Source organism: Rhamphochromis sp. 'chilingali' (genome assembly GCF_963969265.1).
Source record: "Rhamphochromis sp. 'chilingali' genome assembly, chromosome: 7".
Taxonomy (NCBI): domain Eukaryota; kingdom Metazoa; phylum Chordata; class Actinopteri; order Cichliformes; family Cichlidae; genus Rhamphochromis; species Rhamphochromis sp. 'chilingali'.
The window spans coordinates 39,172,894-39,197,690 of record NC_137934.1 but is presented as its reverse complement, the minus strand read 5'-3'; the positions used below and the strand labels follow the sequence as shown (position 1 = coordinate 39,197,690).

The 24,797-nt window shown below is 42.0% G+C and overlaps 2 protein-coding genes across 8 annotated transcripts in view; one reads left to right on the top strand and one right to left on the bottom strand.

Annotated features, from left to right (window-relative positions):
• Nucleotides 1–4,104: 4,104 nt before the first annotated feature.
• Nucleotides 4,105–5,736, top strand: LOC308399642 (E3 ubiquitin-protein ligase TRIM39-like; the record flags this gene model as incomplete). Its single annotated transcript, XM_080887005.1, has 1 exon — nt 4,105–5,736. One exon carries the CDS (start codon nt 4,105–4,107, stop codon nt 5,734–5,736), a length of 1,632 nt encoding a protein of 543 aa, XP_080743131.1.
• A 3,104-nt stretch (nt 5,737–8,840) lies between these two features.
• The window catches only part of osbpl8 (oxysterol binding protein-like 8), a 156,723-nt gene continuing 140,766 nt past the window's right edge, over nt 8,841–24,797 (bottom strand). For 6 of the 7 annotated variants that reach the window (XM_080887500.1, XM_080887498.1, XM_080887504.1 and 3 more), the window contains 19 exons: nt 24,558–24,638; nt 22,954–23,055; nt 22,544–22,747; nt 21,048–21,132; nt 19,699–19,864; nt 19,373–19,598; nt 18,623–18,807; nt 18,334–18,415; nt 18,143–18,241; nt 17,910–18,006; nt 17,697–17,795; nt 17,102–17,199; nt 16,348–16,437; nt 15,867–16,003; nt 15,396–15,581; nt 14,669–14,822; nt 13,210–13,312; nt 12,734–12,839; nt 8,841–12,647 (listed from right to left, as the gene is read on the bottom strand). In XM_080887500.1, coding sequence (XP_080743626.1) covers nt 12,518–12,647; nt 12,734–12,839; nt 13,210–13,312; nt 14,669–14,822; nt 15,396–15,581; nt 15,867–16,003; nt 16,348–16,437; nt 17,102–17,199; nt 17,697–17,795; nt 17,910–18,006; nt 18,143–18,241; nt 18,334–18,415; nt 18,623–18,807; nt 19,373–19,598; nt 19,699–19,864; nt 21,048–21,132; nt 22,544–22,747; nt 22,954–23,055; nt 24,558–24,638 — 2,430 coding nt within the window. In that variant the 3' untranslated portion in view covers nt 8,841–12,517. The remainder of the gene's footprint in view (nt 12,648–12,733; nt 12,840–13,209; nt 13,313–14,668; nt 14,823–15,395; nt 15,582–15,866; nt 16,004–16,347; nt 16,438–17,101; nt 17,200–17,696; nt 17,796–17,909; nt 18,007–18,142; nt 18,242–18,333; nt 18,416–18,622; nt 18,808–19,372; nt 19,599–19,698; nt 19,865–21,047; nt 21,133–22,543; nt 22,748–22,953; nt 23,056–24,557; nt 24,639–24,797) is intronic. The other variant, XM_080887503.1, reaches the window with a different exon arrangement.

The window sequence follows — 24,797 nt, the reverse complement described above, 5'->3', positions numbered from 1 at the left end:
TGGGGAGAGGGAGGTCTGGGCTTCTGTTCTCTTAGGCTGCTGCCCCCGCGACCCGGCCCCGGAAAAGCTGAAGAAGATGGATGGATGGATTTCTTTGTAAGTAAGAAAATTTACACATTCATTACAGCATCAATTAATTCTTTTCCCCGCTGTACCTATTTTAGTGGTATTCTAATCTCAATCCAGCTAGCCAGCATTTCTACCTGACCTGTTTCACAGCACTTAGCAATGCAAAATATTACTGTTGAGTCACTCTCAGCAGCATCAGTCTGACAGCCAGTTGCCAGGAAAATGCCAAAGGGGAGGATTCTGTGCAAAGGACAAGGATGATGACTACACAAAGGCAGATTGCATAATGATAAAACAAACACAAGTTGTTTCCATTATTATTTATCACATCCCCCTCTTTCCACTTTGTTCTTTTCCCTGCTTCTGATATCACTTTACTATTTAATCACTCCTTTTTTTCCCTCCTTCTCTTTTTTGTCCTTTTGTCCTGCTCCACCTCTTACCTCTCACTCTCAAACAGGTGATGCCAAAGCATCATAATGCACGTGCTTTTTAAGACTCTTTATGCCCTCCTTCCTTTCCGATTACTCCTTCTGTTAGGTCATTTGTTCTTTCCCACGATCTTCCTTACTTTCTCTTTGTTGCTTTTACCCCTCATCTCCTTTAAACAATTATTTTTACTGCTGTCCTCCTTGCTTCTTTTCCGCCTGCAATCATTATCTGCCCTTTCTTATTCCCTCCTCTCTTATTCCTCTGAGCCTCCAAGGAAAGCACCCAGTTGCCAGAATGATGTATCCTAGCAACAGTGACATCCCACCCATTCAGCATCAAGATGAGACGAATTTAATTTTTGGATGAAGAGGGAAGAGATTGTGATTGGACAGAGTGGAAAGGAGAGTAGAGGAGGGGGGTGAAGGGATACCCATCAGCTGATAATGGATCAGCTTTTAATGTCAGTACCCCATCTTCAATCTTAGCATTCAACAGCACTGCATGGGTGGCAGCTTTACTCAGATGCTTTCATTAAACCTAGTCCATGAATCCCTTGTTCAGTATTTTGCATAAGACAGTAACCACTAAGCAAAGAAATAATTAGCTCAGAAGCATAATACCCAAAGATACTTTTTGTTTGTTTGGTTTTGCATGAACAGGAACTCCTACTGGCAAATAAACAGCTCTTTCCAAAGATGCTGAAAAGAAATTCTCACTAGCTTGAATGAGCATTAAAAATGTCCCCTGGTTGGGAAGAAAACAGAAAGGCTGTGCTAATAGAGACTGAAAGCAGTGGTGGTTCCTTACTCTAGGACTACTCTGTAGTCCAGATGTCAGTGTACTGGTAAAAGTAAAATCCATTTGAAGAAGGTCAGCAGCTTGTTTGTACATATGTGATTGTCAGTTTGTTCAATCCTAGAACAAAGAACTCTCCTTAAAAATATACAGTATATCAAACTTAACACAACATAAACATGAGCAGCAGAACTTTAGTTAGTGGTGAAGGAGGGCTTTCCTTGTTTTCCCATATAAAAAATATAGTTGGTAGGATCCAAAGACCACTACAATGCTTATTCTCTTTTTTATTTCAATTGCTAGACTCGTAAATGTATTTTGATACATGAAAAGGATAAGCGGAAGCGAATGGATGGATGGATGGATGGATATTGATATTATCCAGACACATAAAGGATTTATGCATTTAAAAAACAAAAGCAAGGTCTGCCTCACAAAGCACTGGATCATCAGTGTCTGGTGTGAGTTAGTTATAACTGTCTATCTGCTCTCAGACATGGGCTTTTGGGCGACCGTGGCTCAGGGGGTTGGGAATCGCATCTGTAACCGGAAGGTCGCCGGTTCGATCCCTGGGCTCTCCGTCCTGGTCGTTGTGTCCTTGGGCAAGACACTTTACCCTACTTGCCTACTGGTGTTGGCCAGAGGGGCCGATGGCGCGATATGGCAGCCTCGCCTCTGTCAGTCTGCCCCAGGGCAGCTGTGGCTACAACTGTAGCTGCCTCCACCAGTGTGTGAATGTGAGAGTGAATGAATAGTGGTGTTGTAAAGCGCTTTGGGTGCCTTGAAAAGCGCTATATAAATCCAATCCATTATTATTATTATTTTGGGTCCTGTTGAGAACTTTGAAAATGGTAAATGGACTAGTTCTTATACAGCGCTTTTCCACTCTTCTGAGCACTCAAAGCGCTTTACACAACTTGTGCATTCACCCATTCACACAAGCACAACTGACATTCACACACATTCATACTCCGATGGATGCATCGGAGAGCAATTTGGGGTTAGTATCTTGCCCAAGGATATTTGGCATGCAGACTAGGGGAAGCCGGGAATCGAACCACCAACCTTCCGATCAGTAGATGACCTGCTCTACCACCTGAGCTACAGCCACCCAAGAAAGCACAAGAAGAAAAGTAAGAAGCACATCCCATCTTTGCTTTGAAAGATGAGGTAAAGAAGAAACTTAAGAATTTGAGGAGAAAACCGTTAAAATTCAGTAGATCCTGAAGAGAAGAGAAGAGAAGAGAAGAGTGTTCTGGAGGTACTTCCTAGAATATATAAACACAGTGTGCAGAAGGTAAATTTTTAAGGTAAATTGTAAATGGACTGTTACTTATATAATGCCTTTTTGCTCTAACAGAGCATGCAAAGTGCTTTTCCCCACTAGCCTCATACAACCAAACACACACACACACATTTATGCAGGTGCTTGTTTCTACCCCTCAGCCCCTTGTCTAACATTTGTGCACAGATTCACACTCCGACTCTGGGTTTAGTATCTTGCCCAAGGATACTATGGCATGCAGCTAGAAGACTCAATCCACTGACCGGGGTCAGAAGGTAAAACAGGCTGACACTGGCTCTTTTGTTGCATGTAAAAAACATAACTCCTCTAATTATCTCTGCCAATAACAATACATAGCTGGCTAATGTGTCGATCTCTTGAAGGACAGATCAAGATGCCAGAAATAATTACTTTGATAGTATTCAATATAACTTGATCAAATACGCCAAGAGGAGAGCCTTATTATGTAAAAAGTGAAGATACTGGTTGTGGTCTAATCTTGAGTCGTATTGTATCATTATATCAAGAAGCCTGTAGCTTTGTTCCACAACAGGAAGTTAGCATGGTGCTAGTAAAGCTTGGACACAAGCCTCTGATTTTAAAAGGGTGCGTCTGTTTTGCATATGTTAACAGGGAGATTGGGCTGGACAGCTGAGCATTGCAGTGAAGACTGAAGGCAGGAGGAGGGGAGCTGTGACACTGAAATGCCAAAGCCATGAATGAATGAAAGAGCTAAAGATTAGGGAAACAGTACAGATTCCATCTTCAGCTTAATATAGGTTCATATATAATATATATTGTAGAACTGATCTCAACCAGGGTTTTTTTTTTTTTGTTTCATTGCCTGATTTTGACCCAAAACATTTGATTGTTTGGTTGCTTCGTTTATTGTCTCGTTCTCTATATTCTTGTCTTTTGGGTAAGAAGACAACTCAAAATCTACAGCTAGGAGTGAGAAACTCCTGGTGCTGGCAGCAGGGCTGTTATGTAATTCATCTGAAATAATATTATTCACATTGTGTCAAAGAGCACTATGTCTTTAAAATGATGACAGTTTACCTGCAGTGAGAGGCGGAGCTTCACTGGAAAGAAGGAAACATGAGAACATGACTGAAGCAAAAATGAAAGTAAACACAAGACTCATCTGAACCCAAGGTGAGGCTGATCCTTACAACTCTCTGAAAAACTTCCAGCAAAGTGTCGCTGACACGACTAAATCTTCGACAAGTACGCGCAAGTAGAGATTTTTTTTAATCCAAAGAGCTGTTTAAACAGCCAGCATTCACACATATTCAGCATATTACAAGATGTGAATCTGTCTCCTGAATAGTTTTGCTTTTAAATAATTTCCCCCAGGGATAAATAAAGTATTCTGATTCTGATTCTGATTTCATTCTTAATTCAAAGAAATAAACTCATAGAATTCTTTGAAAATTATTCAACAAAATGTTGGTGCATACTTTAAAACGTTTTAAATTTACTGCTGCCAGTCACACTTTCACTTTTGCTCTCAGCGTGACACCATGGCAACCAGCTATCTGTCTGAAGATCAGTTTCTGTGCTCCATCTGTCTGGAGGTCTTCACTGATCCAGTCACCATCCCGTGTGGACACAACTTCTGCAAGACCTGCATCACAGAAAACTGGAATATTAGTCTCTGCTGTCAGTGTCCACTGTGTGTTAAGGTTTTCCACAGCAGACCAGAGCTGTGCGTCAACACCATCTTATCTGAGATGGTGGATATGTTCAAACAGTCCACCGTAAAGAAAAATGGCAGAGCAGAGGAACAGCAAGCCGAATCAGGAGAAGTTTCATGTGAGGTGTGCAGTGAAACCAAGATGAAGGCTGTGAAGTCCTGCCTGCAGTGTCTGACTTCCTACTGTAGGACTCACCTGGAGCCTCATCACAGAGTCACAGGCCTGAAAAGGCATCAGCTGATTGATCCTGTAAAGAACCTTGAAGACAGAATGTGTAAGGAGCATAACAGACCTTTAGAGCTCTTCTGCAAGACTGACCGGATGCCAGTGTGTGAATTTTGCAAGCAGTCCAATCACAAGGGACATCTCACCATTCCTTTGAAAACAGAATATGAGCAAAAGAAGGCCGAAGTGGAAGCAAGAGAGGGTAAAATTCATCAGATGATCAGAGAAAGACAAAAGAAAATAAACAACTTCAGAGAATTGTTAACATGCAGCAAGGAAGCTGCAGAGAGAGAGAAAACAGTAAGTGAGCAAATATTTGACAGTCTGATCAAGTGTATAGAAGAAAGTCGGAATCAGCTCGATGGTGTGATCGAAGGGATGCAGAAAACAACAGAGAGCCAGGCTCAAGGCTTCATCAAAGAGCTGGAGAAAGAAGTGTCTGAGCTGAGGATGAACATCTCTGAGCTGGAGCAGCTCTCACACACTGGAGACCACCTCCAGTTTCTCCAGAGTTTACCATCCCTGAACCCTGTTCCACCCACCAAAGACTGGACCGAGGTCACAGTTCACTCGTCATACGAGGGGACTGTGAAGAAAGCTGTTGCTCAGCTGGAGCAGACACTCAGTAAAGAGATGAAGAAGCTGCACGATGATGTGGAGCTGAAGAGGGTTCAGCAGTACGCAGTGGATGTGACTCTGGATCCCGACACAGCACATCCTAACCTCGTCCTGTCCGATGATGGGAAACAAGTATCTAGTTGTAACAAAAGGCAGAATTTCCCCGAGACCCCCAAGAGATGCATTTATTATGCAAATGTTCTGGGAAAGCAGGGGTTTTCCTCAGGAAGATTTTACTATGAAGTTCAGGTCAATGAAAAAACTCAGTGGGATTTAGGAGTGGCCAACGAGTCAATAAACAGGAAAGAGAAAAAGCCACTGTGTCCCAAAAATGGCTACTGGACCATTCGGCTGAGAAATGGAAATCAGTACAAAGTTGTTGTTGGCCCCTCAATCTGTCTCAGTCTGCAAGCAGAACCACAGAAAGTGGGCGTGTTTGTGGACTATGAAGAGGGTCTGGTGTCTTTTTATGATGTAGGAGCAGCAGCTCTCATCTACTCCTTTACTGGCTGTAACTTCACTGAGAAACTCTACCCATTATTCAGTCCTTGTTTTGATGAAGGTGGTGCAAACTCCACCCCTCTGATTATCTCTTCTGTTCTTCCAAAACATTAGACGCAGTATTTATTTCTTTTTAGACAAACTACTGGTCAAAATATGTTCGTATGGCAAAAGAAGTCTGTGTGAATGAAATGACTTGGTGTGGTGGTGGGAATGTTGTGTTTGCTTCAGTGGAGTGGGCAACTTTAAATTCTGTGTTCTGTGTTTGTTTTAAAGCTGAAGCTGAACTCTTAAGTTCTGTACTAACTTATTTGTTTTCATATATTTTTGTTCAATAAATTATTCAAATATACAGTTTGCTTATCCTTGTCAGTATGCAGTATTTCAACTCAAAATGGGGAAAAGAAAAATCAACTTGTAGATCAGACAATTGAAGACACGAGAAAAGAAAAGTGTCATGGTCCGTTGGAGTGTCTGGAGGTTTTCCATCTGTGGCTGCGGGTCCTCCCCTTTTGGATGGGACCTCCCCTGCCTCACCTGCAATCCAATCTGCAAGCAATCAGCGGGAGAGCGATTTAAACCTGTGCAACCTGCCTTTCCTCGCCAGTTTATTATGCTCACTAAGGCAGTTTTAAGTTAGCACTCATAAGCCGGGAGGTCTCTTTAGCCTGGAGGCTGTAGTATCCATGTTTTCCAAGAGCAATTTTACATTTGAATTACTCTGAGCACATAACGATTTTTCACTTTGCCTCAGTCCATTTTTAAATTAACTCTGACCCAGTTAAGACATCCTACATTTTTTACCCAAATCATAAAATATGTTTCATAAAATGTGAGAATGTCTCAGTTTAAGCTTTTGATATGATTTCTATGTTGTACTTTGAAAACAAATGTTTTATAAAATCAGTGCATTCTTCTTTTATTTACATTTGACATTGCCTCCCAGCATTTTCTCACTTAGGTCTCTAACGCGATGCTTGGAAGGAAAAGTTATCTGCAACTTAGTCTATCAGTCTGGGAAGGTTTTAAAGCCATTTTCTTATAATTTAAAGTCCATCATACAGGGACAAAGATACAAGTGGAGAAGCATGTTAAATGTTAGAACTGACAACAAAATACATCTTCATACCTCCACAGGTATGTTATGTGGACCAAATGCCTTTTTCTCTAGATCCTCTATATAGCTGTTCTCACTTCCTCCTTCTAATTTCCTGCACTTCCTGATTCACCATCCTCCATCTGTCCTCTCATTTTCATCTTTTACCAGCCTCTCAAAGTACTCCTCCCACCTTCCCAGCACACACTCTCCACTCGTTAGTGCATTTCCATCTCCATCCTTGATCATCCTAACCTGCTGGACATCCTTTCCAGCCTGATCTCTATCAATGCAAGTTCCGTTCTCCTCCCTTATGGTCCAGCCTCACATATAACTCGCTTTTCTTTGCCTCCTCTCTTTGCAGAACACCTAGCCTTCCAGTACTCCCCTCTATCCTTTCCCATCTCTTTGCTTATCCTTCATATTCTTTGGCAACCTTTCTTTGAATGCTTTTCTGTTCTTCCCCATTGCCCCACCATGTCTCCTTGCCTTCTTTCCTCTGTCCAGAGGATACATCTTGGCAGTTTACCTCTCACCTTTGTGAGGAGATTTAAATCTTCATTCCTTTTTAAAATCTGAACTCCTTTTAGTCCCGGTTTCTTAGTGACTCCCTGCTTCACTCTGACCTCCCTCCTTCCCTTCATCGACTGATCAGTGATGATGCAAAAGAACAGAGCAGAGCAGCACAGGTACAGGTTGGGGATTGATATCAGATGTTTTGCCGTTATCTGAGAGGGACAGGAAGGACAGCCCTTCTCTGTCAACCCTCACCAACGTCCTTGGAAGAGGAAATGATAGAACGGATGACTACTCAATGGAAGCGTGCAACTTGGAAGTCACTTTCAAAGATGAGGCATCTTTTTAATGAACTAAAATAAGTAGCAATCTCACACACCATTACAGAAACTTGCAAAAAGGCTTAATATAAAGCTGCTGCGTTATTCACAAGCTGTCATCACAGGAAGCAGATCTGCATTTTGGTTTGGCAGCTGACGCAAACCCCAATGATGCGCTTCATCTCTCAGAAATGAACCGAGGACCTTTCGCTTGTTAGGCGAACGTGTAAACCACTACAGTAAAAACCCAAAACACTGCAATGAAATGACTGTTATATGTTTATGTGCCCTGTGACACATGTAGTGGCATACAGGTGCAATAGTGTAATCATCGTGATTCATTTGTTATAGCCGTGGCTTATGTTCTTTGTGATGAAATGAAACAGCCCGGTGTCAGTTCATACCTTAAAACTACTGTTGGGTAGGTGGGGTGGTTGGCTTAGGGGTTGGAGTTATGCTGGAAGGCTTTACACTGCCCTCTAATGGAAGTCCAGCTGACTTACACTGAACTAAATGCTTTCAAATCACTCATGGTAGTTTTATAGTGGCATTGTAAAGCGCTTTGGGTGCCTTGAAAAGCGCTATATAAATCCAATCCATTATTATTATTATTATTATTATTTATATTATTATCAGCTGAAATATAAACCTGTGCAGACAAATCAAATAACCAGGGGATGATTTAAAAATGGGAATAAACAGAATGAATGAGGGCTGCATTCACAAATATTTATTCGTAATATTTGGACATTGTTGTCCTCGGGTGTGTGGATGAAAGGAGCATGACAGCTGAAATGACAGACTTTATTGGGCTTGTCCAGACTGGAGTCACTCAGTCCATCATGACCATATAAAAATACATGTAAACCAGTCCTCTTTGGTTTTTTTTTTGCTTTGCTGATGTTATTTCGATTATTTTCTCTAAGCTAGCCGCTCAGCATCGGCCTGCATTTGGATGTCTTCGACCACACCTTCACTTCGGAGCGTTCTACATGACACATTATTCCCATTGTGAACTTCTATGCAGTAACCAAAACACACACAACATGTGATGATCTCATTAAATTCAGTATAAACACGTAAACGTCACAACATTCGGTTTTGATAATAATGTGTCTTTGCAGCAAATACAAACACCTTACGTCACTTGTCCATTTGTCTTTATTTTGTGTTATGTTACATGTGAACATAAACTTCCAAGAAGTTATAGTTGCCATGGAGAAACAGTAAATATATTCAGGTACTCGGATATGAAAAAAAACAAAACAACCCAAAGTGTGTGAGTATTCGGGGTGAGGAACAGTGGGAGCTGACCATGTGTACGCTGATGTAACGAAGAGTAAAACAAAACCAACTGTGTGTGAATTTAAAATCAATCAAAAAAAACAAAAACATCATAGAACAAGGAAGAAGAACAGTGACCTAAAGCTATGAGCAAGAAAAAAAGGTAAACATGAATCCAAATATAAAAGAGGAATAAATAAAATGTATTAATTTACAGACACGGCGACAACAACTGACAGCACAGATGTTTATTTCCCTCTGAATTTGGTGCGTTACAGAGCGAGAGAGACGAGGACGACAGTGAAGAGGAGGGCTCTCGCTCCCTCGCTCCCTCTCTCTCCTGTGGCAGGAATCGGCATCCGGAAACTGAAAGGGTGCGTTTCTATGGCAACGCTTCAGGAGGGGAGGCAGGAGAAGCCAGGTGGGGTGGCGACCTGTGGAGCTCATTTCTAAGGCTAAGTATGGCACATCCACTCAAACAACAGAGTCCCATTTCACCCCAACTGCACCGCTCCCTTCATTATTACATCACCTTAAAGGGGACCTATTACACCTCCTCCCAATAACAGACGCTCATTTTAAACACGACCAATGTTTACGTAAGTGTGAGTCCACAGCTCAGACTTGAGACTGCTCTGAACACTCCCAAGTTTTCTTGAGGAGGAGGTGGGGCTTACAAACACAATGTTAGTCTGTAGAAGACAGGCGTAGCCAATCAGAATTAAATGGATGTTCAGGGAAAGTCCCAAGAGCTAAAACCAGCAGTTTCACACACACAGCAGGAAGTGAGGGACAGAGTTAAGTAGGAATTATGAAATAATTCCATTAATAATTACTAAATGTAACTATAAAATACCAGAATAGGTCCCCTTTAATACTCTGGCTATATCTGTGCCCCTTCCCCCCCAAAAAACCCCCACTGCTTATCCTCTTTTACCTCCACTGCCTACACTTAATCCCCCCTCCACAGTCCCACTCTAAAAGGCACTGGTATATACTTATTTCTCCAAACTCTAACATCTAGATTCTCGATTTAAGATGAGCGATTGAGGCAATGACGATGCACAAAAACACAGATACGCACACGGGCCAGCCGGGTAACTCGGGGGGGGGGGGGGGGGGGGGGGGGGGGGTAGCTGGCTCTTGCCAATGCTACCATTCCTTCTTCATACCTGTGTGGGAGTTACAAAGTTTAAATCGCTTAACAGTCTGCTGACGGCGGAGGCAATCAAATATGTAAACTTCAACAAGGCTAACATCATGACAGGCGAAGAGATTTACAAAATGTTCAGCTATGGTCCACAAAGCGGTCTGGATCTTTCTGAATGGCCTAGACTGGTCTTACTTACTAGCACCTGATACGCTGTTTGTCAGAAGGTCAGGTAGCAGGGTTCTTCATCCTCGAATCAATCACATATGACTACACCACTGCTACTGCTAGCAGATTGCTGGGAGTTGTTTTTATGTGCGGTAATGCTAAACGCAGTCCTCACAGGGCTGTAACTTTTTAAACTGTAAAGCTGGATGAGTGCGGGGGTCATTCGAACCATCTCTGAGACTAATTTCAGCATCCGCACGTCCAAAGACAAAGGCAACAGACTAGAACCGCAATGTAACTTCTACACCTCTGTAACATCGAGGTCCCTGGGATCCTTTTCTCTCTCTCTTTTTTTAAATGGGAGTTCTAATTGTGCATCCCAATATTAACTTCTTTTTTGTATCGACCTACATGCCTGTGTATCTACAGAGCAGTGGAGAGACTGACACACAAGGTTAAAAGCAATGGTTTGTGCACAGAGCGAGTGTCTGTATTGCAAACCTCGGTGTTGAAATGCCGTCAGATATTTACACAGTGAAAAGGATCGACTCCTACGCTACACACTGAGCTTGGCTGGTACTTGCGTACGTTTGGAATGGTTTACTATGAAGACGGTTTAGGAGTCTACATCCTCCTCTTACTAGTAACTTACTAAAGAGTCTACTGTAGTTGTCCTGGTTAGTATTTGGGGCTCAAAAGCACTGGAACGAGGTGACTGATGTTCTCAACTGGACTCGTCATGAAGGCGCTGCACGAAGTGGCAACTTTGCTCAACTGTAGCCTGATCTGGAGGCTGTATTCACATATAGAGACCATTAGGCCAGCTCATGTATGCAATTTTAATATTTTCTCTGAAGGAGTAGTCCCAGCTCAGTTTGGGAAATATACCCGCTCAGTTTTTTGCTGTATGTTAGATAAGAAGATCAAATACCACCAAAGGGGGCTCTAAAGAGCTGACCAGCTCTTTGAAGGCTGGTGGATTATTACCAATTCTGAGCCACAGAAGGGAACCGCTCAGGTCCCCTGCTGGTTTTATGGACTCTTATACACTTTGGTTTTTGTGCAAAAGCAATAAGATAAAACATGTTGACTAGTGAGCTTTTCTGGTCAGACCATTACCCACGCTAGCTCTTTTTACCAAGCAGCTGCTGGCCAATCCCGTCGCTTATCTCGGCAAAGAAAGTCAAGTTAATTCCTGCGCTCTTCCATTGAGAGGAGCGACTACATCATTCAGCCTGGCTGACTCATTAGAGTTGCTAAATCCAGCTTCTTACAGTGAGCTCTCAGATAAAAACATGTCACCTGCTTTTACCTGAAATCTAGGGCAGTGATCACTGAAACGGCCAAAAGAAATGCATCTTTTTTTCCTCCTGTTGATGAGAAAGAAGTGTAAAAGCATTTTCATGTCCACAGATAAAAAGTGTATAAATCATACAAACATCTGACATTTCCAGTGCATTTGTGCCTTAAAACAAAATACAAAATACATAGGGCTAGTGTCCTAACCTTGCTCCTGTCTGTACATGCTACCTACAGTATACAATGACATTGTGTCAAATGTCTGACTTTTCTTTTAAACACTGACTTTGTATGCAAAATGTGGAGTTTTATTATACAGCAGAAATTATAGCTTTAATTCCTTACGACAATGTCCCTTGTGAGTTTTCTGTCGCGGTTGCCACTTCCGCGTGTGGAATCTCCAGCCGTTACAATAAAAAAAGTCCCACAGACTGGACTGCGTCCCCCAGCCCCGTCACCCTCATCGCTAGTTTTCTGCTCTGAGCAGACATCAACTCACAAAGGATACGCGAAGTGAAGACGCAAAAGAATAAAAACAAAAACATTAAAATCAGAGATCTATTTGTCCTCTGTTACGATCTGAGTTGTGGTCCTTGATTGTGTGGTAAACGATTACCTGTTTGAGGTGAAATGTGAACCGACAGAGTGATTTCACTCCATCAGAAAAACAAACAAACAACAGGTTAAAAATGGCTGCTGTCTCTGCCGCTTACATCAAGGCAAATCAACACGCCTCCAGGTGGCAGTCAACATTTATTCACACCAAACTCTCGCCTTTGACTTCTCCTTACCGCTGCTCCTCTCCACTTTGAAATCTGAGGATCTCTCCAGATTTTCCAAAAGACTGGTTCCAAATAAATATGTTTTTAAAAAGTCTCTCTTTGTGTTGAAGAGTCTGCTTTTCTGGATACATGTAAGTGAGTCTAATAAAGACAGAGGAGAAGAGAGTTGGAGAGGACTGTTGAAGTCACTAACTGTGAGAGGTCAAAGTCTGAGTCCGCCCCCATGAAGCTCAGAGGGCGTGTTTGTGTGAGGACATCACTGTCTCTGGGGGTATGGCTGCTACTTGAAGATGTAGTTGATCAGGACCTGAAGGAAGATGAGAAAAATGATGATGATGTAGTCACGCTGCTGGAGGAAGGAGCTGCCCTCCACCCGACTCGCGGCACGACTCCGCAGCACGGTGATGGTCCTGCAAACACACAGATGCTACGTGTGAGTGCTAAAAGGTCCAGCGTATTACCACAGTCGCCTCACAGTGTGACTTATACTTCCCACCTGTTAATGTCCTCCTGCGTCTGCTTTATGGATTCAATGGCACTTTGAAGTTCGCTGAGGTCTGCTCCTTTTTTCCTCAGCCGATTGTTATGCTTGCTTTTGTGTCCTGCGATAAAGTAGAGCAAAACAAGTTTAAAACCATAGACGCATGGGCACTTACATAATGCAGATGTATGTATTTAAGTCAGACTGCTTCTAAGCATTTGTACACATGAGTCATATGATTCATGGGTGTGTCACAAAGTCTAATTTCTCATCAGTAGCAACATCTACATATGCAAAGCTGTTGTCATCAAGACCCTTTATTACCTGTATCACAAATTCCTCATCTAACAAGAGCAACAACAGACATTTAGATGAATAAATTCACAGCTGTAGGTATAAATTTTGTCAATGAACATTGTTGACTGACTATATTGACTGTTCAGCCTGCGTATGTGCGTATTGAGATGTGAGTTTTAGTGTGTGTGGCTCACGTTCGCTGCCGGATGAGTCCTGGTGGTCGGGTTCAGGTGAGGAGCAGCCGCTCTCTGGACTCTTGGGCTTGTCACTCTTGTGTTTCCTCTTTGGCACCGTTACCTGTCGGCACATGTGTGGATAAATACACAAGCGTGTCAGAAAAGAAGGCAAATTTCAGCATCTTGGACTGACAAATCCAAAATAAACACACAGACAAACATGCTATTTAGTGTTGATGCAAACGGCGGTTGTGCGAGGCATGCTGTTAGGCTAATTTCAACTGGTCAACAAAAAACACATACTCAGCATCCCAAATGAACAAACCTGCCTTGAGCTTGTTTATTCAAATCATTTCTTCCACAGATGTTTAACTCTGCCAGGTAAAGATCTGGGCCATAGAAAAGCATGTCAAAGTTTGCCTAACAGAAGCGTGACTGACTCCAACCGGGGGACAGCGTCAGCCCTGTTGGACAACATTTGGCAACAGTTAAGCAAAAGCCTGAAAGCACTGATGGTGACTGATTTATCCACCAGGGACAAACTTCAGATCCTGGCAGGTGGTTACTCTGAACACATGTGGATGCAAAGAGGCCAGACTGACTGGTCCACAGAAACCTTTAGCCTCTTCTTACGACTAACTAGCGAATTTAAGAGTCCAACAAACACTGCACAAAAACAGAATGGAGTTGGGTGAGGAAGGCGTGACGATCAGGATTAGACTGATGAGGGTGAAATGGTTCTTGCTTTTGGGTGTAATGTAGGAAATGACCACTTTCACGTTTTGCAAATTTTAGAAAACTAAAAAAGTTTTTTCTCCTTTTATCTCTGTTTTGGTCTCCTCCACATCCTAAAATAAATAATTAGCCACGAATTATTACGTTAAGTTAAATGAGATTCTAACTTTTTGAGTGTTATTTGGTGCTGATAGGTTGTGCACAACGTAGCTATCAGGAGAAGTAGCCACCTACTGAAACAAAACAAAGAGCTAAATAACAGTAAAAGTTCCAGTCTGAGCTCCAGCAGTGATGTTTTGTTCATGTGGAAGAATTTTGCTGCTTTCTGTTGAACTTTTTAATACTATTCTGAAATTTCACAACGTGTGGAAGAGCCTGCAGCCAAACAATGTTTCCAAATACTGCTCGTGCACTCCTTCATGCTGAACAATGCTCGTCTCTTCAGAGTGAACAAAGGAAGAATGCCTTGTCATCCAGTTACTACAGCATGCAGTCTGACAAGACCTTCCGTCGCATTGAGAGCGAACAGCAAGAAAGGTAAAAATAAAGGTGGTGGCACTAAGAAAAAAAACATCACAATAAAGTGGAGCAGAAGCGACGATGGTGGTGGCAGCACCGCGAAGACAACACAGAGAAGTCACAATGAAGGTGGTGCGCAGGGTGCTTTGAGATGCATGGATGGAAGATGGCTGAGACGGCGAGATGCATTGCTTCACAGCGGTTTTCGATTTGGACAACCTACCTGGCATTTGCAATTGTCCCTCCGCGGCCCCTGGTTACTCAGACTAATAAGACTGCCAGAACGTACCATAGGGGTGCGGTGTCGGACCTTGGTCTGGATACAGCCATCTTTCTCGAACTGGATCAGGTCATTGAGTGGATCCCAAGGCCTTGTGCTGAGGAAGAAAAGGATGATAGAGACGAAGAAACACAGTAAGGATGAAAAAGAAGAGGGACAAATATAACTTTTCTGATATAAATACCGCTCACAGTTTTTCTCTTTCTCATCTAGCATACTGTATCTTACACACAAAAACATTCTCATTATAACAGTAAATAACTGTAAACTGGACATCATCTATGCATATAGGGGATCACCACTAGATGGCAGCCTGCCACACTAAAAAATTCTGAGACTGAGGCAAAAAATAAAATGTGCCTTTAGAGGGAAATCTATTTAAAACCAGCTGACTGCAAATACGCTTGTAAAAGACTTCCGGAAGTGACGTCCAGTGCATGCAAATTCTGTCTCCAATGACGCCAGCAGAAGGTGAACACATCAGAACACAAGCTTAACTGTTTTTTGTCATTTTTACTACAGTTTCACCAGCTCTGCTTTGTCGGTATCTCCCAGCAGAGACATGCATGAAGCTCATACCTCAGCGCTTTCTTATCTCCATTAAACACACAGTTGAATTTAATGTGATTTCAAACCACACCCGCTTACGAGCAACAGAGGAGTCACTCACTCGGCATATTTGTAATGCCACTCTCCGGTGATGGGGTCCTGCTCGAACAGGGCAGGACTCCACTCCTCACATTTGGCTTTCCGCTCACGCGCCGACTTCCTCTGAGCTTCCTCCAGCATGAACTTCTCATTGGTGGCTTCGGTCTGGTCCTTGTTGTTGATGGCTCGTGTCACGTGTTGCCACAGTCTGCCGGATTGAGAAGGAAAAACAAAGCATTAATGAAAGACTAAAAGATAAGACTCTTTGTTTCAATCAGGACCACTACAGCTGAAACAAAGCTACAGTTCCATGTGCAGTAACATGGATTTGGCTATGTAGCTCTGATCCAGAAGCAGCAGCAATACTCCGGCAAAAGGGGTTGCAAAGTGGTTTGCAGAAGCATCAAACCTTTGCACAATGTAGTAAGTGCATTTCAGATAATCTATTACATTTGACAGTCAATACTCTGATAATAGTCGAATCAAAGCTCACCTTTCTGACTCAGACTCTCCCTGCTCCTCTAGTGGGACGGTGCAACGAGTCAGTCGGCTCTGCCTCAGCTCCGTCGTGGGGTTCCAGAAAGTGTCCACTATCCCAGTCTTCTTATCATTAATGAAGATCTCACTATCCTGAGGGGGAAAGTACAAAAATAGCTTTTAACATGGTAGTTTTGAAACATTACCCAACTAACAAAGGGAAGGTTTTACTAAGAAGTTAATTTTTTCTGTGGGTATAAAGTCGTGTCTAGTTTGATAAAATCTGCCAGCTTTTCTTAAACCAGAAGAAAACACAGCAACTTGTATTACTGGTTATATATTTCATTTCTGTATAAGGAATTAATATTAGCAAAATGTCAACACATCAATCCAATAATGATTTTAAAGACACAATACAAAATATACACAGATACATGTTGTATCTGTGTTTTTTATGAAACAGGCAGTGATTACAGTAACACAGACACACGTCTTACCCAGTGTCCTTCTAGTGTAGCTAACACCTCCTTTCCCAGCTTGATCTTTCCAGAGATTTGATTAACACAGTCACTGCTGCCCAGGAAAGGCTGCAGGAAAAACGGAAACAACAGGGCGGGAAATGGAGGAATGAGAAGGAAGAGGAGGCAGAGAGGAAGGGATGGGAGAGGAGAGAGGAGAAGAAATAGGAAAGGATATAAAGCAGTTTACTTGCTGCAGTTACTGTACGAGAAAAAGATCCTGTGACTTACTATTACTCAGAGAATTTACTAATACGACCGCTTTTCATTGAAGACCAATTAAAAGAAAACAACATTGTAGAAACTGCCAATGGCAATCGCTTACATGTTTAAGGTACCAGAAGGTACACAAAACCCAAGGTTCTGTTTGCCTACTTTAGGGATATAAAACTGAGGGGCAGCAATTACTAAATAAATGGATTTCTTAAACTTTTACTATCTTTACAAATTCGCTACCCTGTTTGCTTTATCATAAAAGTACCTGTCGCTAGTTGGTAAATGATGATGGAGCGAGGCGTGGTTGGAGGGGGTGGGATGTTTTTTCAGGAAGGGTGGAGGAGATATTCAGAAAAATCATGTGAGTCTGAGTTTTTTTCAAAGTCTTAAACAGTTACTACAAAATCTAGGACTTCACAAGCCTAAAGGCCTCCCCTTACACACTATTTACTACTATTAAATAAGTACTTTAGTTAAGTATTTTTTAAGTTTTTTAAACTACAGAACAAAGCCATACCTTCAGTTTGAACTCCAGCTGTGCACTGTAGCCTGTTTTCTCACAAGCAATGGTGACATGACCACCCAGCTCCAGAGTCATGGTTCCATATAGGATACCTAGCAGATTGTTTTTATAAAAGAACGCACAGGTTACAGGTAAACTCAAACATATCTAAAATAGATCAGCACCTACAAAGCAAAGTTAATTTGGCAGGTTTTTGCAAGCTAATGTGGTAAATGGACTGATTCTTATATAGCGCCTTTCTACTCTCCCGGAGTACTCAAAGCGCTCTATACAACACGCCACATTCACCCAGTCACACCCATTCTCACAAGCACTACCTCTATACTGAGCGCTTTCTAACTACACTCACACACATTCATACTCCGATGGATGCATCGGAGAGCAACTTGGAGTTAGTATCTTGCCCAAGGATACTTGGCATGCTGGAGGAGCCTGGGATCGAACCTCCAACCTTCCGATCAGCAGGTGACCTGCTCTACCTCCTGAGCTACAGCCACCCCTGTGCTTTGGATGTCCAACAGAACAGTGATGTTACAGCACTGTTCACACAGCATGAGTGACATGTGAAAGGAAAAAGATTCATTCGAACCTTTACAGTGAGCATAGGGCATGTTCATCACATAGTCCTCCCCTCGGTTGAGAAAAGTGAGGCGAGCCTCCCCGTCCAGTATAGCCGACAGAGAGTTTCCTAAAACAATGAAACAGTACTGATAGTCAAAAGTAGATAATAGACCAAAGAGCTAAAATGTCAAAGTAATATTAGAGCAGCACTAAACAGTGAGTGTGCTGTGCGTGTTTGTACCATAGAACTTGGACTTGGCGAGGATGCTTCCACTGAGGCAGAATCCGTCCTTCCTGTTACTGACATAGAAGGCCGATACTGGAGGGTGATGAGATACCTATAAAATAAATAATGTAAACTGTCAGTCATCGATTTACCCTGTCAACATTATCTGATATGTACTCCTCATATAGCCAAATTCAGTGTAACAGATGAACCTATCAGGCAGCTCTCGGTAGCAGTATTGTTGTTACCTGTTCTGCCATGTAGAAGGTCTTGCTATTGGTCTTCTGATGGAGCCACATGCAGCGGAACGTCTCTCCAATAATGGGATTGTAGGGCTTCTTCAACCCCTGTGAATTCAAAAGCACCATAAAACATGATTTTAGGGTCATGTACATACAAAACATGTGACCAACAGCTGACGCAGAAAAGCTATGCTGACCTTTGGCTTTTTGTAAAATCCAGAGATGTACCACTTTACCACCTTCTTCATCCGGTTATAGGCATTCTCTTCAATTGCAGCCCTGAGAATGAAGCAAAAGCTTGAACTGATGCTCCTCCATCACACAAACACTCTTTTTTCTCTCTTTTGAAAGTCAAAGCCAGGCCAACTTGTTTACAGTCTAATGCCACTATCTGCAGGCTGAAGTCCGATTACCATTGATTCACATCAAATTACTCCCAATTGATAAGCCTGTTTCACAAAGGTCAAGGTAAATGGAATGTCTTACTCTGACAGGAAGTCTGCATGGAAGTAGTAATCAGAGAGTTTGTCCAGAAAGGATCTTGGCTCCAGGATAAAAGTGGGTAACACAACCTTGGACAGGTCCATGCCAGGTCGAACCTGCTTCAGCAGGGTCCAGATCAGAGACTTGTTCTCCTCTGATACGGTTTCTGTCTGAGCAGCTTCACCAGCCTGAGGACACAGTCAGAAAACAGCAGACAGGTTAAGTAATTGCACGTGTCCTGTTGTAACATATATGACAGATTGACACTTGTCACTTTTTTTTTACTTTTGTTAACGCTACTTTCAAATTTTATGCATGTCCACAAGCTTCAAAGTTCACATGGCTTTTTGTGCAAATGGTGCTTTCATTAGCTCGAGTGTAAACATTTTGCTTCAGTCAGTGTTTAATTATTGAGTTGTCTCGTTTAGATTTCATCAGGACGGAAATCTGTGTTTTCACTCTCACACTTATCCTCACATCCCTCGCAGACACCCACGCACACTGCGATCAAAGCTCGTCCATGTTACAGGCTGAATAGCCCTGCAGAGGAACATGCTAATTTCTCCTCATTATGTGAGAAACTTTATTAAAAACAAGCCTTCAGATGAAGTTTTAAAGATGAAAATTGCTGCTACAAATCCTAGGAGATTGTATCCTAGTGGTACAATCACATCTCATCTGCAATGCTTTTTCTTGTTGACGTTCAAAGGAGAGCAAAATTGCAGCCTCCCACCCCCACCCCCTGTTCCATACCTCTCCTAACTCTTCCTGGGACTGTTCCAGGTATGGGGTTTCCCGCAGATGCTCATTTGGGTCCAGGTCAATGTACGAGTCGTCCTGACGCTCTGATGTGTCGCTGTCACTCTCCTCACTTTTCTCCAGCCCCTCTGGATCTGACTCCTCGTGGTCCTGCTCTCCTTCCCGATCTGACTTGTCTGAGTACAGGTCCGGGTCTTTCAAATGGTCGCTGTCATTGAACCTGTAAGAAGCAGGGGAATATCATAGAAATAATTTTTAAATCCATAAAATCAGTAATAGCTGAGCTCTACAATCTAATGTAAATGACATTTCCTACTCACTGGAAACCGTGTATGTTGTGGGCTCTGAGGAGGCTGTAGAAATTAATGGAGTGTTCCCCACCAGTGCCTACAGTGCTCATGTCATCCTTCCCCTCACGGATCATGGTCCTCTTCAGCAGGCTGGAGCACTTCAGGGCCAGCTCCAAGGCATCCATCCAGCATCGGCCTGGAAACAGGAATTAAGCTGATAAACAAGACGCAGAAACCATTTTGTGAATTATTGTTTTCATGAAATCTATTCATGGTGAATCACAACAGCCCCTCACCACACATCAGAATCAACTCTGGGTGAGTTAAAAAGCTTTTTCACTTTGGAAGTCTTCCTAAAACAGGAGTTATTTCAGCACCATGGAGAGGGACCGAGTGGATGATGGAGAAGCTGGAATGGATGTTTCAGCACCACGGACAGAGACACAGAGGACACGCTTGCTGTGTCTCCGAACAGCCTTCGATTTATCACAAAGTCTCCTTACTGAGATTCACATATACACACATCCGCCCTCATAACAAACAGCCATTCCAGCCTTTCCACATCCCACCTTATTCAACGTTCAACCCGCAGTTAAAGTCTCCTATGTTGGCATTAAAGCAAACAGAGCATTTAACCATATTTCTTATTGCTTCTTTATCACTACCTGGAAACTACATTACAAATTATTCTAACAGCCTGATTCAGATAATAAAGGTTAATGTACCTTTGATTAGATTGTGGCCAGAAACGCTAACGTTGTTAGGCCACGATTGCCCGGTTCCTGTTTAAAGTGGGCCCATTATGCTTTTCCTTTCTGTCACATGTACACACATTTAAATGTTGTTTTATGTTAAACTTTTTAAATAACAAAGTGAGTGTATGTACAAGAAATCACTGTAAGCTGAAAAGAGTAAAAGGAATAAAATTCTGTCTACCAGCACATAAGCCTTTCCCACCTTTTAAGAACAAAACAATGACGAAAGATCACAGGACTCGAAGGCAAACAGCTACAGACGCTTGTTTCAGACAGAGGCACCTTGACCCAATATAAGATAAATAATGATTCATTTGCACTGTGAGTCATACACATCTACTGTAGTTAAGACAAAAAGAAATATGAGGCTGGAAATGAGCAGAACAGGTCTCCTTTATCAGCGTGCCGGAGACAAAACATAGCAGATGGTTTATAAAACAAAGATGATCAGTGCCTCTTCCAATGAAGGCCACTCACTGTCAGATCATCTGCTATTCATCTGATACTAATACAGCTTTGTTAATGCCAATATTATGCAAATTGATAGTTTATCTCAATCAGTCAGTGTAAGCGGCTGCTGACAAAAGTCAGAGAAATGGCTTTAAATGACAGCCTGTCTCCTACCATCAGACTCAGAGGCAGCACGGAAAATGAGGTGGCTGCTGGGTAACGGCTGCGTGATGGAGCCGACTGCTTCTCCTTTAGGACCCTGATAACAATAAGACACAAAGAAAGGACGGGAATGCACGTTAAAAACATTCACCTAGTTACTCAGTTTCTTGATCTGTGTTTTACTTCTTCTTTTAAAAAGTCTTTCATTGTGATTTCTTTATTTTATCTCAAGTTTTTTATATTTTCTCTTTTCGTTTTACATCATTTCATGCGCAAACAGAAACAATCCAGCATTACAGATATGTAATTATGCAAATGAGAGAGCATAGAGGGCACAGAAACAGAGCCGGTGAAGTGCTTATTTCAATAGTGGAGAGCAGGAACGCTGTAATGCAAAACAAACTGGTAATTTTGATTCAAGGTTTTGTTTTTTTATAATACAAACAAACGAAAAATGAGGCTTGAAATGCAAGGTCAGCGATGAATACTAAATTACTGGAGTGGACCGAAAGCAGGGCGAGCTGAAAACGGGGACAATGGAAAATGAGAACTGCCAAAACTGAAATAGGCTGGCTGGAGGTATAATTTTCTCTGTGTGTGTCCTAAATGAAACAAAGACATGGCTTTCATTATACAGTTAACATCCACATCTGCTTCGCTATTGTAACTGCAGGGGACAAATGAGTGTTTTTAACTGAAGGGCCCTTTCAGTCCTAATTATGTGTAAGAGTTTATTCTGCTTTGCTCATCGATGGACAGCAAGCAAAACTCTGTCTGCATAATGAACCAGTCTGGCTTTGCATTCATGATTACACTGTTATAAACAATGCGAAACAATTTCTAAGAAAATTAAGCCAAAACCAGCAGACACTGGTTTAAAAACACAAGTGTGCTGTAGTGGCACTGCTGTGGTACCACTTTCTAAGGTAAAATGATCATATGCCTGCTGTTTGACATGATAGAAAGTAGCTTATGAACTCGCTAGATGCCTGAAAATACCAGCAATTGATGACTAGCAAACAAACACATGCAGGCTTCTATGTAAAAATATATATTGAGAAAAATCATGTCATAATCAAATGCTATATGTCAACTGTTTTCATGGTGATTTTTTCATTGAGTACACGAATCCCTGTAGACCTCCATATGAAGTAGAATGCAGTCTAAGAGATGATTCCAAACGGAGCCATTTTTGAGCAAATAACTGTTTTGTAGCGTTTTTGTTAACTGTGCACTTGCTGCATACTTTAAACTAATTGTTACAATGTGTTTAACAGTGAACATGCGCTGTCAGTCTTGCCTGCTGCACAATAACATTCAATATTTAGTGTTTACTATTATTTACACTTAGCTAGATTATTGTGATGGTGTTGCGTTTATTATGTTGCTCTCTTAGTTATTTGTTAGTTTTCTAAAAAGGTGTCTGAAAATCATAATTTAATTAAAAAGATGCTACATTAGGATCATTTACATAACTGACTTAATGCTTTTTAAAGGTCCACTCTGACCTTGACAGCCCAGATGGACTGCTCCAGGGGGTGAAAGAGTTTGAAGCAGAAGCCGTCTTTCTTGGAGGGCCTCTCGATGAGCTCGCAGGCATTGAGCAGCACCGTTCCCACCCACTGCCCGTTTTTGTGAGTTTTGTAGATGAGCAGGACGCCCGGCTTCAGCACACACCACAGCTTGGTCCAGCTTTTCAGAGTGCCACGGATCTGCAGACAGTTGCAGGAAAAAGTCAGGTACTCAAAAACGCTACCAAAACCTGAAGGGATTCTTTTATTCTTTGTCTTACTGTTACAGCTGGGAACACTATTTTTCCTAATGCAAAAGTAATGTTATATTTTATGCCGGCCTAAGGGCAAGTTGTCAATGCAAATATATAGAGCACAAGGCAGACACTGAATGTGGGATGCGCCACCTTTAGCCAGTCGGCCATGACGATGACAGAAGGATCAGTGATGGTGCTGAGCAGCTCCTTGGTTGCCCTCTTCTTTTCTTCCCTGTAGTTCTTCTTCTGCACCTACAGGGAACGCAGAGGGCGGGACAATGCAAAGACATCATTATGTGGACATGGCTTCCCACTGAATTCCATTTGGCAACAAAAACTATGAGTGAAATCACACTCCTCTGTGTCCCTGTCACATTAACACCAGGGTGCTGTTCGACTGTCGAGTACACTCTTTTACATTTAATGGCTCCCTTTAAGCCTGCACATGTGCATGACACCAGTGCACCACAGGTTTAAAAATCTGTGTTTTCTATACATCATCAGGTAGAGTGTGGCCCAACATACACAACTTCCCGAAAGAAAACATTTGTACCGACTGGATTTTGATTAAAACAAACAAACCCCCCAAAAATGAAATTGATTAGAAATATTCGTCGGAAAGAAATCAATTATTAGGATCTAAAGCATCATCTTAAAAGACTGATTCTAATTAGACTGTATTTTTCCAATTAAATTAGTGCTGCAGTACACTACTGAGTAAAGAAAAAAAGACCAAGCACACATACTTTGCAATATGTTCTCACAAAATTCAGTTCCAAGCAATAATTCCTAAAGCACTTTTGCAAAAGCAATGTTTTTATGATTAAAGAAGCAATCCGTCTGACTAATGTCTACAGCTCAGCTTACAGGGAAGTAATCCGTTTCCAGAAATGAAAGCTACTACAGGTCTTTAAAGGTAGAGTTTGAGTTGCATCCACTCCATTTTCCAGTGTTGTGCTATAATCCTGTGGATAACCGATATTCTGTGTGCCAGAACAGTCAGCTGATCTCAACCGTATTGGCCTGTTGTGAGTACAGCTGTAACCTCCTAGGACCTGGCGTCCACATATGTGGACATCACATTTTTGGGTTATTTAGACCAAAATACTCAATTTTGCTCTACAAGGGCCTGATATCCACTCACGAGGACATTATGCTGCTACTGTTCTATTGAAATTTCAAACGAATATGTGGCTCTCATTATTGTTAGAAACAAAAATTAGGTAAAAAAAATAACTAAATAAAAAAATCTGGTAAATCTTTATTTTTACATTCATCAGGTCCCAATCAGCCCAAATATCAAAGAGAAATTAAAAATGCATGCCGTGGAAGAGTTCGGGTCTTAGGAGGTTAAAGTGTGGAAAAAGCGCACATCAAATTAATGCAAGCTGTGGGAGCTGAAACGCATTTATATTCGGAGGTCTGCAAGACTGTGCCTGCGGCAGGTGGACTAAAGTAAAGTTTGAAGGACAAAATCATCACCTCTGAGTTTTTTTCAACATGTTTGACTACACTGTGTCCTACTCACTCTAACATTTGTTACATGAAGAAAAGTATGAGCTTTTAACGAAAAACATGACCTCTAATGGCACGCAGTTTGAATACAAACACTTTAAATCGTCATGTTGACAAGCATCAGTGATTGAGCTATACGTAACACTCTCCATGAAAGAGCCTCATTAAGACTCGTTATGCCTGCCCTTAGAATTAAGCGTCTGGATATGCAAGACTTAAGCCGCTTTGAGCTCACTTACCTTGAGGGACTCCTTTTTGGTGAGCTTCCCCCCAGACGCCGACACATCCTTGTCTGAACCATTGTACAGCTTTGTTTCAGACTGAGAACACAGGAGAGAAAAGGCAGATCTTGGAGATGTCACATCAAGATCTTTATTCTTCATTTTTATACTCAAATGAGAAAAATCTGTTCTTAAGCCACATGTTTGTTCATTCTAACGGTTAACACACCCTTGAAAGGTTGGAGACTTCAAAGGGGT